Raw genomic sequence first — 17,604 nt, 5'->3', positions numbered from 1 at the left:
ACCACTGCTATGCTTTACATCTTGGGAGACAGCTCACAGCTTCATGTCCAGAATAGACCTACTTCCCAAAATCCTCCCTACCTACTACTATCATTCCTACTGACTTTCTAGAATGTAATCCTTTGTATCCCTTACATTCCATTCCCAGATTAAGCTCACAGCAAGGAAATGAAAGATAATTAATTATACGTTTACTAAAGTATATTGGCTGTTTCTACAAATAGACTAATATGGGGATAAACAGGAGAAATATATGGCTGTAATTCAGGGTTATGGAACATTAGACTAGAGATGATTGAAAATTTTGATATTGAATCCCTTTCAATAGCCCCATATATATGGTACTGCAAGCATTGCAGGCATTTGTAGGAACTGGTGGTCTTTAGGACACCATCTTTTGTTAAAAACTCACATGTGGCAGGCCCTAGTCCTAGACTAAAGAGAAGTAACATATGAAGATTTGTTTATAACTATCTGAAAAGAGGCACGTGTTGCTCTCCACAGTTCTTCAGATATATTATTACTTCTATTATGTTAATTTGGGATTTATATGGAGGTTGTGAGAAATGGGAAGAGGATGGAATAAGATGCAGAGCTACAAATGTACAACTGTGTTTCCAAATTCTCTAATGTGATATGTATCTTTTGAGGATAAAGAACATAAAAAACTGTGTGTACAGTCTTTCTCTAAGGCTTATTAGCCATAGCTTAACTTCTGAATTCTTTAAACATCCTCCCTTTTCAGTTATTCCTACACCACTTACCAGATAAAATAAGATTTTTTTTTTGTTCTAACATAAAATTATATCCTCAAATATCCAATAGGGCAAGTATTGATTGCTCTAAAAATTAATTGCTTTTAGAGAATGACTGTGGCTGTGACTAAATGGCTAATTAGTTTGGTAACATGAATAAAACAAGTACTCATTCAATTTGAAACTACTTCTATATAATGCATAAACGAATCGAAGAACATTTTTGAAATTTACTGCTAAAATGGAAAGCAGAGGCACTTACAGACTATTATTTCATAACACTCGCATAATACTCTGGTGATACTGCTATTAAAATGGTTGGTATTGTAGTATTTTTCTTGACTTCCACAGAAATGCTTCTTTTGAAACAAAGAAAACATTAATTTGCCTTAATGCACAGTTCAGAGGTGTGAATTTTTTCCCCTGTAATTACAGCTGCACCAGATTCATGTGTCATTTTAATAATAAAAGAAAAATATTTTAGGAAATAAATGCATCTAAATTAAAGATTATCTTATGGATGATACTATAGACAGTATCTACAATTATCTACAGGCACAATATTAATTATATTAATTAGATCAATTATACCTTAATTAAATGAGAAATAATCATAATCATTATATTCTGAACTGCACCCACCTATTTATTTCAAGACGATTATTGTATGAAGTGCCATCATTAAAACAATTGTTGACCCCAGAGTTTATCAGCTCTCCATGGGAAATCCCAAAGACCACTTAGCTTTCCTGAAACATCTTTACGTACTATATGCTAATGAAATTATGATGCTAGAAAAATGTAATAAATCACACGTTTCAGATAGAATTGGTATTTTAAAAGAATAATTTAAAAAAGAAAAACAATATCTTCAAGGACAGACAAGAACAGCTGAAACCTGCGATTACAAATTTTGGGAATCTTAAAAGCACTGCTGATGCCAGAAACCACAAACATTTAAAACAATTACAACTTTTTATATATTTGGGCGTTTTTGACTCAATGGATGTGGATGCTATTACCAAGGTTAATTCACTGTTCAGACCTTCATTACTTTTCTGCTTCTACTAGAGAAACCTGCAGAAGCAGAGTGGCCAAGAATGGTTCTGTCACTAAAAATGGAAACGTTCTCTACAGGCAACACACTATTTGGAAAAAATTAAGTCGTTCATGCTGACTGCTTGTCCTGAACTCTTAGTTACCTAATTTACAACTTGGAAAGTTTCCATTGGAAGAATTTAATGTACTGTAATATTTAGTTCTTCTTTACACCAAAGGCAGATGTGAAAAAAGCATGCCTGAAGAATTTCCATCAGAAAATAGGCACTACTAAGCCCTGAAAAGGCAGCATTTATATTTCTATAAATCAAGCAATTTCCTCTGACATTTGGATAAAAGTAAAAAATAAAAGTTTTTACTTTTTTGCATTAGAAAAAGTGCGTATAGAAGAAAATTCTTGTAGAAACTAATTATCAATATAAAATACAGTTGCTTAAAAGAATGTAAGCCAGGCCAAAATTTAGTGAAAAGTTAAGTTTTTAACAATTACCCTGTCATGAATGAGATGGTACAATGTCTGTACATCTTCCCTACTTAACAAAATCAAATCTACTGTGTATGAAACAGTTCTAGTAGCTACAAGCTGAATTAACCCCTTGAATTTCTGCTTTGATTGAAACAGGGAAGAACCTAACTTAAACCTCATGCTGACTCAATATAGTTTCCATCAGGATAGGTAACAAGAGGCATATCAATTCTGTAAAATCTGAAATTAGAACCTTTTTTCTACAGACAAACTATGGCTTTAACCATGGCAGCAGTAAAAACACAGGGTCACTGAACAGAGAAAGCCTTTTCCCTCTTTTCCTTCAAGAACACATCTATTTGATAATGTGCCATGTGTTGAAAATGAAATTTGGAAGAGGATTTTGGACAAATGTATCCCTTCATGATATTTTAAATGCTAAACCAGAGTGTTAACTAGCTGAGTTTTATGGCAACCCTACCATACATGACAAGTTAACACCACTGACAAATTTAAAAGAATGCTTTGGGGCTTTGTTTGTTTATTTGTGGTTCTAAAAGAGATTGTTAAATGTGAAAACCAATGTAAATGTTCATTCTCTTGCTATTGCAGACTAGTGAAACCTGCTAAAATTAGTTCATAAAAAAGTGAAATTTACAACATTTATGCACACTCCTAGCTCATAAACCTCAAACATCTAAAATAAAAAAAAACAATTATAAGGGATATGCATTCCTTCTCTAAATAATCCTTGAACATGTCAAGAAATCTTACCTTATTCTCCCATAGGTCCCTGAATTCCAGTGAGATGCTTAAAAATTGTGGCAAATTTTTCAACTCAGATCAGTATATTATTTCTCATTTTGGATATGAATATGAAAGTAATGGCTTGCATTTCCACAGCTTCTTGTGTGGGAAGATTTCAGAGCATTTTGTAACTAATTATATAAGTATATAATTACAAAACATTCTTTTAATGTTTGAGTAAATTAGATATTTGATACATTAAGACAGAAAATATTTGTATTTTTGCCAGCTAATTCTAATTGCTTAAGATGAGAGATATAGATTATCCTTCCCTAACACAATGAATAACCATAAAATAATTAAATTTAAATTAGCCTCCCTGTACATACCTGATCAAGCACATTGAAAGAAGAAAATACACCTGAATGAAGACAAAACTGGAACCCACCTTTGTTAAGGGCTGTATTATATTGTAGAGCAGCTAGTTTAGAAGTATTCTAGATTGCTGCTGTGGCTAGAAGAGGTGTTCAGTACCTTATTGTAGAATTAGAGTTGAGAAACCAGAAATAAAAATCTGAGGTCACTGATTTTGATTGTTTCTTAAGACACAGCTACACATTTAGCACTACAACTACTTAAGCAGTATCTTCACACACAGCCCTGGCCAGTAGTTGCTGCACTCACATCATCTTTACCACTGACCTCATGCAACACTTGATCCAGCCCTCTAAATGAGCAGAGAACTCATCTGGTTGAAAAATTCACAGAAAGCAAGAAAAAGGTTAGGTTTCAAGAGGATTTGCTGTACAATTTGACCTGCTGTAGATGAGAAGGGTACTAATAGCACCCCAAGTGTACTCTTCAGACCCAACTACAAAGAATTCATCTGGTTTTTTGTGAGCTGTAATGCTGCCATACTCTTTTCTTTATGCTGCAAGTTGAATAACTAAGGAGAGTTGAAGCAAAACACTCCAACTCTCTTTTATAATTTATGTATAGCAAAACAGAAGTCCTCTATTGAACAAATACAGACTGACCTACATCACATAGCCTCTCTGCACTAGTGAGCAGAGAGTATACAGAGATTTCACGGCCTCCTCTGATACCAAAGAAGAGGAAGACAGGTTAGAGTTCCTGAACCCTCATTCATCAAAAATCTGGAAGAAAGTCGCTTTGCTTCATTTCAGAAACAAATGCATCGTTTCTTATTTTTTAATACATTAAACTAAATTCAACAGTACAGATCCCTGACCTCTGCAATTCATTAGTTATGAATGCTGAACCAAATTGCAGACAGCAGGAAATACATAAAAATATACTCAGTACCAAATATTTATACAGATTAACATAAATGACATTAAAATTCTTTTAATATTTAACTGGAGGTTATTTAGGTTACTAACATGTATCATCTTTCATGCTGAGGAACTTCCAGCTAGCTAAATACCTAACATTACTGCACTGTCAAAAAGAGAAGGACTTGCTGAAGTTTTTTAATTCTTCAGTGAGCCATAAAGTACACAAGGCTTTCATTGTTGGAATGAACTAAACAATCACGTGCTTGTAGTTTCCACAGGAAATCACAAACTGGAAATTCTCAACAGAGGAAGGACTTTCAAATCACAGCTCAAAAAGGAACACAGCAATCAAGCACTTACCAGGTAAAAGGAAACAAGAGGTGTAATGCTCGCTCCCCTAAGAAGCAGTATCTGGTACAATGCCAGGTATTCTTCACATTTTCAAAGAAAGTACATCACTTTGCAGCCCTTATTAATATTGCAGCTGTACTCATTTTTTGGGTATGAAGGAAGCCAGAGGAGACCCTCTGTGCCAACTTGCTTTTTCTGAGTATTGTGCACATTTTACTAAGTTTGCTAATTACACCTGCAACAGATTCTGATCGAAAAAACTTAATAGCTATACAGACCCAAAAAAAAAAAAAAATTAAGGTCATTTTGCATCCTAGGATACAAACCAGTGCTGAAAAATATGGAAGCTTAACTCCTAATGAGTTAATTTCTCCTAAGTCCGTTTCCCTAGTCAATACGTTGGCCATCATGAAGAATGTGGTTTTTGGTATCCCATCAAGTTCACAATCATGAACATTGGGGAGCTACTCTTTATTTTTATACATTGAGCACAGAAGTATTTTTTTATATTCAGCTAAAGAGCAGTCAGGAGTTTGCCTTGTTATCACACACCAAAGATCCTACGGAATTTTGAAAGTAACTAAGGTTGATGGATTACTTTTAATATCAATAGTCCTGTTCATTCTTCACTGAAAAAAGAAAAACCATCTGCAATATAGAATTATTTATACTGAAAAATACATTGGAAACGAAAGGCAACACAAAATGTAATCCAAATGAAATATGTATGGTAAAATGATGATATGTTAGTCTTATGCATTAATGCTATGTCATACTGCTTTACCCAACAACACAAACTCATGCTACTTAGCAAACCCCAACATTTTTGTGACTAATACAAAAATTACACTTAAGTTCAATTATGATTACAAACTTTCATCTTTCATATTGAAATGAAACTGGAAATACAAAACTATAAAAAGTCCCCTTTCTCTAGTGACATTTTTCATTAAATAATAATTAAAACTAATAATAAAATTGATAATTGCCATCTTTATTTTATATACTGTAAACAGTGGAACAATTTATTATTTACTAATTTCTAAATAAACAATCTGACTGTTTCTAGATCCCTTTTTGTCACATTAAAATAATTTACAATAGTCCAAATTTTAATATGTGTTCCCAATTTGAAATTTGGCTGGTACTGTAATTATAAGAACCCATTATTCTTAGTTTTAAATAAAGGGGAAAAAAATTTTTTTCTAGATTTTAAAATCCTATTTTTTTCAAGAGAAAATCTCTGAGGAAGTGAATCTGTCTTCCAGAACATGCAGAGATGCTTTGTATTCCAGATGATAATCTGAATAACAGCTCTTTAAATAGTCCCCTCTTCTAAGTGGGACAATGTATCTTCCTCACAGAGTATTCCCAACTCTATTCCTGAAAAAGATCCACTCTTAGTCCCCAACTTGATCTTTCAAAACACTTTTAGGATGCTGTGTATAGAAGTATGACCAGCATATGCCTACTAGCAGACTGTGCAGAGCAACTGAAAATGTTAAACTTCACGGGTGACTGCTACAGTGCAGTCACTTTTATGAAGACAAGGCTTATTCACCTGCTCAAGTTGTGCTTTTGAGATGCGAATGACAGGGGGGAACTTGTTGCCACAGGGAATGACAGGAAGCTGCCTACGACCAGTTGATCGGGAGGAAGAGGAGTGGCTCTCAGCTGACTGACTCCTTGGTAAACCAGCCTCCCTCAGAGGGTCCAAGTGGATGGATAGATAGGCTACAGGGCTCATGGTGCGGAGGATGGGACTTGAAATTCTTGGAGTGGAGAAATGCAGCATATGACATGAGCTGAGCTGTGAGAATAACATGGCGGGGAAGAAAATAAGGTTGAATATATTTTTAAAATTCTTGTTTATGTCTTGCCTATATGCATTGCCTTAAAAACCATATTCACACCTCCCTAAGAGGCTGAAAGCTCATAATTTAGGAGGTGTCTTAAGTCTAATCTTCACATTTTTCATCACCCATTTTCAAAAATCCAGAATCAAAATCAAGAGTGAGCAACATTTCTCTAGCTGGCTTCTTCATTCACTCAAGTCTTAGAATCATAGAATCATTTAGGTTGGAAAATAAAACCAGATTCACTAAGTCCAACCATTCCAACTGTTATAACTGGTCACTAACAAGCTTGGGCAAACTTAATAAACTTACACAGTCAGTTTCAAGGACATTGTGTACATCAGTTGATGGTTGACAAGTTGACCATTGACTGGTCCTTTCAAATGCTTAGCATATCCATGCAACATCATATTTGTGTTTCTGAGATTACTGTATTTATAGCATATACACCCATTGGAGGCTTTACAGCTGTGGCAATAGAAGCATACATTAAGAACTGCACCTGACAGGATTAATCAGTAAGGTTAATACTAAACAGTTCTCATGAAGTTTCCCAAATGTGGGACCAAACTAGAAGGATACACTACCCTGGAGAATCAAGGAACAATTGCTTCATCTTGAACTACATTAATTCAAGCATTTAGATAAGAGGTAAGAAAAAAGAATAGGAACTGTAAAGTCTTCCAACTATTAATTTTAGACAAAGTACATTTTAAAATTGCTTACTGATGATTCTAATAAACCTATAGTTTTGATATACAAAGCTGAAATCAACTGGGTTTTTGCAAGACCTTTTCCAGCACTGAATAAATATCTGATGGCGACACATTTAAATATCTGTAAATGAGATTGCCATACATAGTTTGCAATTCTTTGTTCCAATTACAGTTAGAGAAAACCATGAAGAGTAGAGATAAAAAAATTTTCTGCAGATTTCATACTTCATGAAGGTGACTTTTTGTTTCCTACCATGGTATTTGCAATTCTAACTTACATCCTTTGGAAAGCAAGAGCATCTAGCAACCATTTCCATTTCTAAGGAAAAGGTATCTTTTAGCTGTGCCAATACTAAAGCTTCAGTTCCCACAATGCATAGATGACTTGCAACTGGAAAAAAAAGTATTTCCAGTGTCTCATAAAAGCAGCAAATGAGAATAGAAGGTACATGAAAATTAAATAACTTAGAACTCAAAAATAAATAGAAATTTAAGAGCAAGCTTTTGATAAAACATAATAGTACCTCAACATACAAAATTTCCATTTCAGCAATATTTCTAAATAATAAAAATAAATAGATTCACACTGTAAACCCTCTTCTATAACACACACACACACACATTTATATATCTACAGGAATTTGTGTTGTCAGCCAAGTGGGACCAAAGCAAATTGTTGTTTAATTTAAACTGAAGATGAAGATGTAAAGAGCTGTTACGTGTTTAATTACTTCAAATCCATTATTTCTTTACTGAAATATCTGCTTGACAAATATATGCTGCAAGGTTATGTGCATGCACTGTATGGAGTTCTTTGCAATTCAATACAAACACAGGAAATTAATGAGGCTGTGGTTGTGCAACATAGAAAGTCCAGCTCTAGCCCATTAGCACCAGGTGTAGGAAAAGAAAACTAGAGCCATATGATGCAAAGTGCTGCTCCAGTATAAATCCACTATTAGTCTAGATCAGCTCAAATTCTTTTGACAAATTAGCTTCATACCAGCAGATATTACAGCAAATCACCCACTGTCTGTCCTGCAGCCAAAGTCAACATAAAGCCATTATTAAAGCATAAAGTCAGTGCATATACCCTTAGCATGCTCTGAGTAGTTCAACAGATATGTGATCATGTGCCCACAACTAAGCCAGATCAAACTGGTATTTGCTGGTAGCACACAGAATCTGTATTGCAACTGGAAAACCATGACTTTTAACATGAAAAATATTTCTCTTACCTGCAGGATTTTTTTCACAAGAGATAGCATAATCTGCTGTAATTTTTTATGCCTGAGACTTTCTCATCCCCAAGCCAATAACTTACACATTTTTCTCTCTTATTTTTTGAGTTCAAGTTTCCTTTCTTAACCGGTGCATCTTTACATTTTTAAAAGAATGCTGATGCTGTGTATAACAGGTAAAAAGTGATATTATCAACAATTACAGGAAGTCCACATACACACACCATTTCAGGAAGAGCATTTATCTACAAATGGAAGAACTGCAGACCAGCAATTTCTTTCCTTCAAGAGAAAATAAAATTATGAGTGAGTGTAGGAAATATTAGTTTCTCATACAGAAACATCCATGCTGCTACTTACTAAAATAGTGAACAATAAAGCCCTGAAAGAAATAAAGAACAAAGAAGAATCATCAAAGTAAAAAGGAAAAAATTTTAAAAATACTTAAGACTTACGATAGGAAAACTATTTTATTCATTCACCACTGAAGTAATTGCTTGCATATTTAACAAACCTATCAGAATAAACTCAAACAGCATAACCATACTTTCTTCTAAGTGATAGTGAAGCAGGTCAGTAGATATCCATATGGGAGACATACTCATAAGCATGATGATCATGAATGCTGGCATGTCCTAGAGTTTCAAGCTGTTTGAAATGAATGAACTATTTCAGTAATTATATTAAGCTTCTATACTACTATAATTTCAACATCTATTTTTAACCCCTTTTAGTAACACACATTTGATTTATAGTCCTAAAATTAACATTCTTGGATTCAAGCCCCCTCTTAGTAACCAGTGCAATATAATTAAATCAGTAAATTAAAGTATCAGAAAAGTAAAGAATGACCTTTGCCTATTATTTTTCTTGTCAGGAAGGTGCTACCTAGAAAAAATTACTAAAGAACAAGAATATCTGATGCACAGCCGAGGACCACATTGAAAAAACAGTTTCAGGTGGGTAAGTACTCTGAGGAAGAAAGAAAAGGACTCTACCAAACAGCACCCTAAGGTCACCAGGACTTTTGAAGAGGGAGAATGACTGTAAGAAGAGGCATATATACACACACTTTCTTCTCCCCATGAAGTGACTAGAACACTCACCTATCAGAACTAGCACCCATCATAAGGAATATTTAAGTATCCTTTATGAAGTGGAATACATCAATGAAGGACAAAAAGAAAAACTCACCCTGAAATATCCTCTTGGGCTTTGTGTGGCTTTCAAGGGCTAACGAAGTAGATGGAAGACTACCACAAATTGCCATCACAGTTGGAGTAGACACTCTGTACAGACACACTCTGTTCCCAGCTCCTAAACTGGCCAAATAATTTCTATTTTCTTTATTCCCAGGTCAGTTTATGTTTTCTATTGTACACGATTCACCTTTGAAACATCAAGTTCCTTCCTGCCATTCATCTTGCACTCAACTTGCCCTTCCAGCATAACATAAACCATATTAATTTCCCACATTTTTGAGGTCATGACAAATATTACTTATCTCCTTGCAAAGCCAAACTAAAATAGAATTTCACCTGAGCGTCTACTTCAGCCAGTATTTCTTCCAATGCAACTTATAATTATTTGTTTGCAACCGTTTCTGCTCCCATGTTCTGAGGCATTTTCCTTGTCAAAGATATTGTCCATTCTTTGCACTGTACTACATAATATTTGTACCACCTCTACTTTTAGTTTCAAGTAAAACAGCTATTTCCCCAAAAAGAGCCACATTTGTATAAAGTGTTGTATAGTGCATTTGCATATAAAATTACAAGCTGTTTCTAATGGCTTTTGAAATAAAAACACTTGATAATTAGCATTTTGTACAAGACCAGGTGCTGCTCTTTCTTGTCTGTTTTACTAAAACTGACCTCAAAATACAAAAACTGAACAGCTTGAAAATTTAACTTTTCACCTTTAAAGGTTTCTAACCCATCAAAAACTCTTCCATGCAACTAATACTTCAAATTAAATCTCAAAAATCTGTTGTTTAAGGCAGTTCTATATTTTCTATCATACAAAATGAATCTTTTATAAACTACATAATTTAAAGTATGATGTCTAAATATAATCTTGTATGAAAGATATGATCTTGCATTTTCCCTGAGAACCTAGGTGTAGTTGAAATTTTAGTGTGCCGCTATAGTTAATTACATTGAGTAGTTCATTTTCAGCATAAAGGATATTCCACACCTTATAATAAATGAGTAGTTGGTGACAAGTTTCTTTTTCTAATGAGCTGGCTGTAACTTTCACAAAAAGTGGTAACACATGAAGAAAAAATATAGCCAGGTTTCTTGCCTCAGGGGAGCTTAAAAGAATTGACCTTTAAATCATAGATGCCACAATATCTACTTAAATCAGGGGAGAAATAAAACCATGAGGTGATTCCCAATCACTTAACCATTAACCTCACTTACTTCTTAAGTAAAGGCAAAGAAATCTTTGCTTAGAAACAGTGACAGAGGAGAAAAAAGTAAATGTTCAAAAACTGGGCCACTGAGAGATCTTCAGAAAAAATGGAAAAAGAGAAAAACAAGAATATGCAATGGAAGCAAAGCAATCTGTCTCAGTGAAAAAGATGAGAGTAAAGTAAGAGTTGCAACAGTATTTTAGAAGTGCAGCAATACTTTATAAAAGGCAACAAGTTGTAAAAGGACCATTAGAAATTTCGGAAGAAACAAGAAGAAACAAAGTGAATTCCAAAAGCAAACATTGCAGGAATCATAGTGAGAGGTGAGAGCAAGAAACTGTATCTAATTTCAGCCACTTCGACTTTTCCTGAAACACATGAAACATTGTAGCACAGTATTTTTCATATTCAATTGTAATTTTATGTTTATGTACTGCAAATATAATAAATATATGTTTGCATGTGTGTCTCACTGATTAGGAATCACTACACAAGGAGCTTCTTTAGATAGACAGATATATAGATAAATAACTTTTTGTTAAATGTGGCCAGTCCTGTGGATCACACCTGCAGAACAATTAGCCATTTCCATGGATGACTGTAGACAGTTGTATATATGGAATGCGGAAGATCATTCTTCAAGAATCAAGTCCCACACCTGCTGAAACTAGGAATTTCTGCTACACTACTGTATTTTAGTCACCACCTTTTACCCGTTCCTCTTATAATTCTGAATAAAGAAGAGGTTTTCTTACCGGAGTGAGTGCTCCTTCTGCTTGAGCTTCCATAGGACTTGTAGGGGTGGCAGCAAGAAGCTGTCCTGCAGCTCCAGACAGAAGTTCCAATTTATCTGTAAGCTGTTCAGACGCAGCAGGATGACATTCCGCATCTAGAACAAACTCCACCCCTGAAGTTTGGTTCTTAGCATGGACATTGTTTCCTGCCCAACCACCCTCTCTGGACTTCTCTTCTGGAAGGGACTCCTCTAGAACTTGTAGTACCTCTGGCTCCTCATCTGAGGGACTTCCAGTCATTTTGTGCCCCAAAGCCTCATTTGTCCTGAAGTCCTGCAAGTCCCGTTCCTTATCTATTATGACCCATTCTTTAGAATCAACCTCCTGCCTGCAGGAGCTTAGGTTAACAGCTACAAATCCATTGCTCATAACACCATCAGCATGGTCAGGAGAATTAGCTGACACCGGCTTTGAAGCATCTGGAAGATATTCTTCATCATAATGCCAAACATGGTCTGTGCGGCCAGTCACAGGAGCAGGAACCAAAGTTTTCTGAGAAAGAGGAGGAACAGCAGCAACAGGAGTCTCTGCCACATTCAAGTCTTTCTGCTTCTTCTCCAAACTTAGAGAAAAGAAGTTAATACCTGAATTAGTTAAGAATTAATTAAATAATGTAAGTTACATTTGAGTGCTTTCAGTAGAAGAAAACTAGATTTATATAAAAATTTGTTGTCATTCTAGAACAACTTACAATGGTTCAAAGATCCACAGTTTGAGACAAATAAGTCTGATGTCAAGTAAAATTGGATGGATGGTCTTAGAAATATACACATTTTTTATTTTAGTTGTAGTGTATCATGTTGTATTGTAAATATAATTACCAGAAGGGAGAATTGTGAGAGAAAAAAAACTCAGTAGTGAGGTTACCACAGATGTCCACTGTACTTAATTTGTTACAAAGCAGAGACTCAAAGAGGAATAGAAGAAACAGATGTCTCCTGCAGCAGTTATTATATGCTTTTTATTATATGCTTTCAAGAAGAATGTTATTTATTGTTTTGATTGATTCCTTACTTACGCTTTGCATAATTTGCTTCATCAAACAAATTCAAATTCCAAGCTCCCCTAGGAAGTATTTAGAAGTATTTTGCCACTGTCATCACCCCAGCCCTCTTCTACTGTCCCCACTCAGCCTCTGCCTTTCAGTCAGATTTCACTGTGTTCCTCTCCCTGTATTCTTTCTAGACATAAGCAAACTGTTTGAATTGGTTTTCATACATCTGTCTCTTCTCTACCTTTAAATTCCATTTTAAGATCTCTGTCTTCTATCAAGATTTTTTTATGTTGGTGAAACACCTTTGGGCATAACTAAGCTTGCTGCATGCAGGTAGATTTCTAACTTCTTCACTCCACTTTTTGTAAACCTCCCTTCTCATGTCATACACCCTAATCTTATGTTACCTCTATTAAATACCTGATGTCAACCTTCTTATTTGGGATGAGTTGTACTAACTGTCAAGAGTATGTCACTGAAGAAAAAGTTAATGAACACTGGGGTTACACCACTAGGCCTTGAAATACAAAATTCCCAAGTGTGGAAGTCCGACTCCAACTGTATTCTAGCAATAATCATTTTCTAAAGAAGTTGTCAAGTAGTGAAATTCATTAATTGAGCAATATTATGAACAATAATTTGCTCTAGCTTGAATAAGCATATTCAACAGCTCTATTCCTGCTCTTCACACAGCAGAGGAAAGATAATCGTGTCCTAATTACATATCCTTAAAAGATATAATCAGAAGAATAACATAATTTCTTTACCAGGTCTCAAGAAACTTATCGGTGTCGGGCTTAGACTCCAACGTCATACGCTTCTCCAGTTCAAAGCTGTGAATGGAACGTAACTTTCGCACCAGTGGAACATCTCTGTCTAACTGGGTGGTCTCTGAGCGAACGCGAATTGGAGAACCAAGACTTGGGGCATTAAGTATTCCATTCACTGGTCCATGGCTGTTTTCTTCCTCTGTGGCAGCCTGTGCAAAATGTAAAGTAAAAATGTAACTCACTAGGAGTGGCAAAACAGAGGAAGACAAGGTGCTACATGGTGAAGACTCTCCAAGTGTTTAGAATGTGAAAAGCCAATTTGTATTTGGAACGGTCCTTAAGTTCATGCTATTGTTAAGGTAGTTTAGATAAGCTCTTCAGCACACACCTACAACAGACAAAACACTAGTAATATACTAGTTCTGGGTAGGTCTGAGAACAGGAGTCTCAAAGACCCAGTAAGTTACATTTACTCTAATATTTCACACCCACCTCTGAAATTTTCTTTAATAATGGTCTGAAACCTGGCACTTGGTAGCATTTTTGGTCTGCTTTACAGTCAAGTGCTCTTATTAAAGAGAAGTTAGCTTCCAGGCTTTTTGATTCTCTAGAGCATATAACACTTTTATACACTAAATCTACTAAATATTGCTGTGACTTTAAACTATGTTTTAGTGCAACTGCATTCTGTCTTAATAATGACTGAACATGATTTAGAATAATAACTGAACATGATTGGAATGAACATGGCTGGGAAGTCATGATCATCCTTAGCTTCTACAGGTGTAATAGAAAGTGCCTTTCTTTAAACCAGAACAATCTTTCTCCATCTTCGGTAAAAAACCAACCAGCCAAATAAGCACATTTGAAAACAGGCACCATGCCTTGTTCTTTCCCACAATACTTTTTTTTCCTAGTAAATAACAAGTAACAGCATCAAACTAGACAGCTCTCCTAGATAAAGAACATTTTAGTACTAGATCCATTTTCATGTTAAAAACACTGTTATATCAAGAAACAGGCTACATCTGTCTAAGTGTGAAATACTGTGGTTTTGAATAAGGCAGATAGGAACCAATTCTCACAGACCACTTTTGAAAATAAAGCAGCTTTCTCTTCTAAAGACCAACCAATGAACCTCTGGATCAGTACAAAGGTATAATATCTTACGGAGACAAAACCACCAAGTGAAGCAAACCCTATGAGGACAAGAAACTGTTCACAGATGGTCTTCACAATGCAGATTTGAAAGTACCTTACAGATCCCCAGTTTTATTTTGTTTCTGTTTGCATCCATTTCTTCCCAAACATCTTTTTCCTGAGGACGCTGATGCCCAGGGGATCCAGGTAGTTTCTCTGGTGATACACCAACTGGAATAACATTCTCTCCATCACTGAGCTGTTCATCAGGGAATACTTCATCTGTGTTTTCCCGCAGCAAATCTCCTGGGATAGGAGTGGCATTGGCAATTCTACAAAAGTAGTTTAAAAACAAAATCAGAAAAGTAAAAATTTCTATACTCTCATGTGTTCACAGAAATTATTTTCTATTTTAAAAGAAACAAACAAACAAAAACTTAGAAAGAAAATAATGTTTCTGTAGAAAACTAAATCTTGGAAATTATTTAATATAGAATCCCCTATTTCCTGGCTTTCACAGTTTATTTAATTTAGGTACATAACAAAATAATATAAATCATAAAAACTATCACATAAATGCTGGGTTTCTGAATGTTTTTGAAAGCACTTCTGAGAAAATTTGTTAGAGATCATGTCCAGGCTCAACTTCTCTCCTGACTGTTCTATAAGTATTCTTCTATTCAAAAAAATTAGTGGCAACTTTCCTAAGTTAGATTCTGTTTCCCAAAAATTTGATAGAAGAAGAAGAACAATTACTGAGCAAACTAAATGATGTTTTAATAATTATTCTTATCAAAGTGCTAGTTTGCTCCCATTCTTGATAATCAAAGCATAAGCACAACACTAACAAGACATCACATTTTAATTGAAGTTCTCTAGTCCAATTGACTTGAAGCTATGTAGGGCTAAGGCTTAGCTCAACATCTGAAACTGAAGCACTGCTGGTCCTAAAAACTGAATGCTCAGAAAGTCAGACAGAAGTCATTCCTTTACAGTTACCAAAGCTGTTACTTGCAGCCAGGACTAACAGTAACTCTAGTGTGATGCTTAGTGGGATAATGGGACTGAATCATATGCAAACTCCCTGTCTGCTTCACTGCATCCAACAGCACACACCATATACCTGAGCAATCTTAACAGTTATACAAGACAACCAGTTGGTGTCAGATGATATTTACTTTAACTTTTTTTTTTTTTAAACTTACCTTGAAATACTGAGAATTTAATACATTAAATACTGGCATTTTTCAGCTTCATTACACTGTCCAAACATTCTCCTTCAATTTTTAGCTAAAAGCTGATCTACTCAAGGCCTAGAACAAGCACAAAGTCTTCCTCCTCACGCATAAACACTTCCTACATTCATCCATAAACACCTCTTATAGTCTTCAAACCCCTGAGATGAGTAGGGGTCTTATTAAACATCACATCTTGTCCAATTTATTTCATTACAGCATATCTCAAATAACACATTAAATATTATTTGAAACACAACTGAAATCTATTTCCAAATTTCTTATAAAGATCCATCCATTTTTCAAACTTACAAGGAAATTGCAGCTATAATTTTATTCCAAGCTTACAGAAAACAACGGGTTTATTTCCAGGCAGTTAAATTTCCAGGCACTTAAACTCAGGATACATTATTTAGTTTCACAAAATATGATTTAGCGAAGGATGGATGAGCAAATTTACATGCAATTTCCTGGAGTACTATTTTTATTGCTATCATTTTAGAACTGCAGTGCTGATCTTTCAGGATAGTATGAACTGGAACCCTAAAAAGGGAAATACTTCAAATGCTCCCAAACCTCCCTTCCTCTATGCATTCAAAATCCTGCAGAAAAAAACTGAATTATGGAGATAATTTCCCTTTGGTAGGAAGCCCCTCTGTAGCTGCCATTGTAGAGACCACACCGTGCATACCCAATTGCAGCCGGCGTAAGACGAGTGTGCAACTGAGGGGTGGTTGAAGTTGTTGTTGTTGTCAGAGAGCCATCAGTTCCACTCTTCTCCCAGTCAAAAGGGTCGCTTTCAATAACCCCAAATGTTTTCATGCTGTTGTCAAACACAGACATAAGAAGCTAAAAATAAAGAAAAAAGTTAATAAGGTTCATTTTTGTCTAAGAGACCAAGCAATTACGAAGCATCCCCTGTAATACTGACAACATTAAAAAAAGACAGCTTTTTATATGAAACACTTCTCATTTTTCAAGATTTTGAAGTCAAGATATACAAAATTTCATTTTATTAAAACAGGAAAAAAAATCCACATCTGTTGTTTTTATCAGGCATGAGGCAAAGATACACCATAGACTTTTACAAAAACACAGAAATACACACACACACACAGAAGCATAACTACATTGCTGCAGAATACCATACAATGGCTCCAGAACAGGCAGAGAAAAAAATGTATTTGGTAACACCATGAAACCAAGGAAATGAATGAGATGTAGGAAAGGCTACTGATCTGCTAATTCATACATTTTTGTCATTAAGAACCACATATTTACTTCATATAATGCTGACATTTAAACTACACAAATGTCTAAGTTTTCAATCCTCATTTTATGATATGAAAAAGCATTTAGAAAACTGGTGTCCATGGCAGAGAAACAAATGGCATCTACTTTCCTCTCTCTGTGAATTAAACTTTGTCTCATTCTAGTTACTGATGGGAAGGCTGTGTCTATATTATTCTCTTACTCTGTAACATTTCTATTTTTTTTTCCCACTAAAAGCTAAATCTAGGTTTCATCCTGTTTTCCAATCCAGGATGCTGAAAATTTTTCAACCTTCTCCTTTGGCATACCCTTTGGCAACTTAAAATAGATGGGAAGTTTGGATCATTTCTCTTGTATAGAGTGGTCTCACGCATTTAATCTTTACTCTCAAGAACCTTCCATGTGCCACCTGTCCCAGTCATTTCTGTAACCCTACAGAACAGCACAAAGTCATAGTTCACTCTGTCTCTTATGTACTCTGGTTTTTTCTTCTC

The 17,604-nt window shown here is 35.1% G+C and overlaps 1 protein-coding gene across 5 annotated transcripts in view; it reads right to left on the bottom strand.

The window, feature by feature from the left end:
- Positions 1-17,604, bottom strand: part of TTBK2 (tau tubulin kinase 2) — an 85,319-nt gene that overhangs the window by 13,998 nt on the left and 53,717 nt on the right. For 4 of the 5 annotated variants that reach the window (XR_007204141.1, XR_007204142.1, XM_048306263.1 and 1 more), the window contains exons 10-14: positions 16,530-16,687; positions 14,719-14,935; positions 13,461-13,672; positions 11,661-12,261; positions 6,238-6,486 (exon numbers count right to left, since the gene is read on the bottom strand). Coding sequence is in view for 3 of the 5 variants with exons in the window: in XM_048306263.1 (XP_048162220.1) it covers positions 6,238-6,486; positions 11,661-12,261; positions 13,461-13,672; positions 14,719-14,935; positions 16,530-16,687 (1,437 nt within the window). In the remaining 2 variants the exon portion in view is untranslated. The remainder of the gene's footprint in view (positions 1-6,237; positions 6,487-11,660; positions 12,262-13,460; positions 13,673-14,718; positions 14,936-16,529; positions 16,688-17,604) is intronic. The other variant, XM_048306266.1, reaches the window with a different exon arrangement.

The sequence above is a fragment of the Corvus hawaiiensis genome, chromosome 6, assembly GCF_020740725.1.
Source record: "Corvus hawaiiensis isolate bCorHaw1 chromosome 6, bCorHaw1.pri.cur, whole genome shotgun sequence".
NCBI classification, from domain to species: Eukaryota; Metazoa; Chordata; class Aves; order Passeriformes; family Corvidae; genus Corvus; species Corvus hawaiiensis.
The sequence above is the reverse complement of the archived record's forward strand: the minus strand, read 5'-3'. Positions and strand labels throughout refer to the sequence as shown.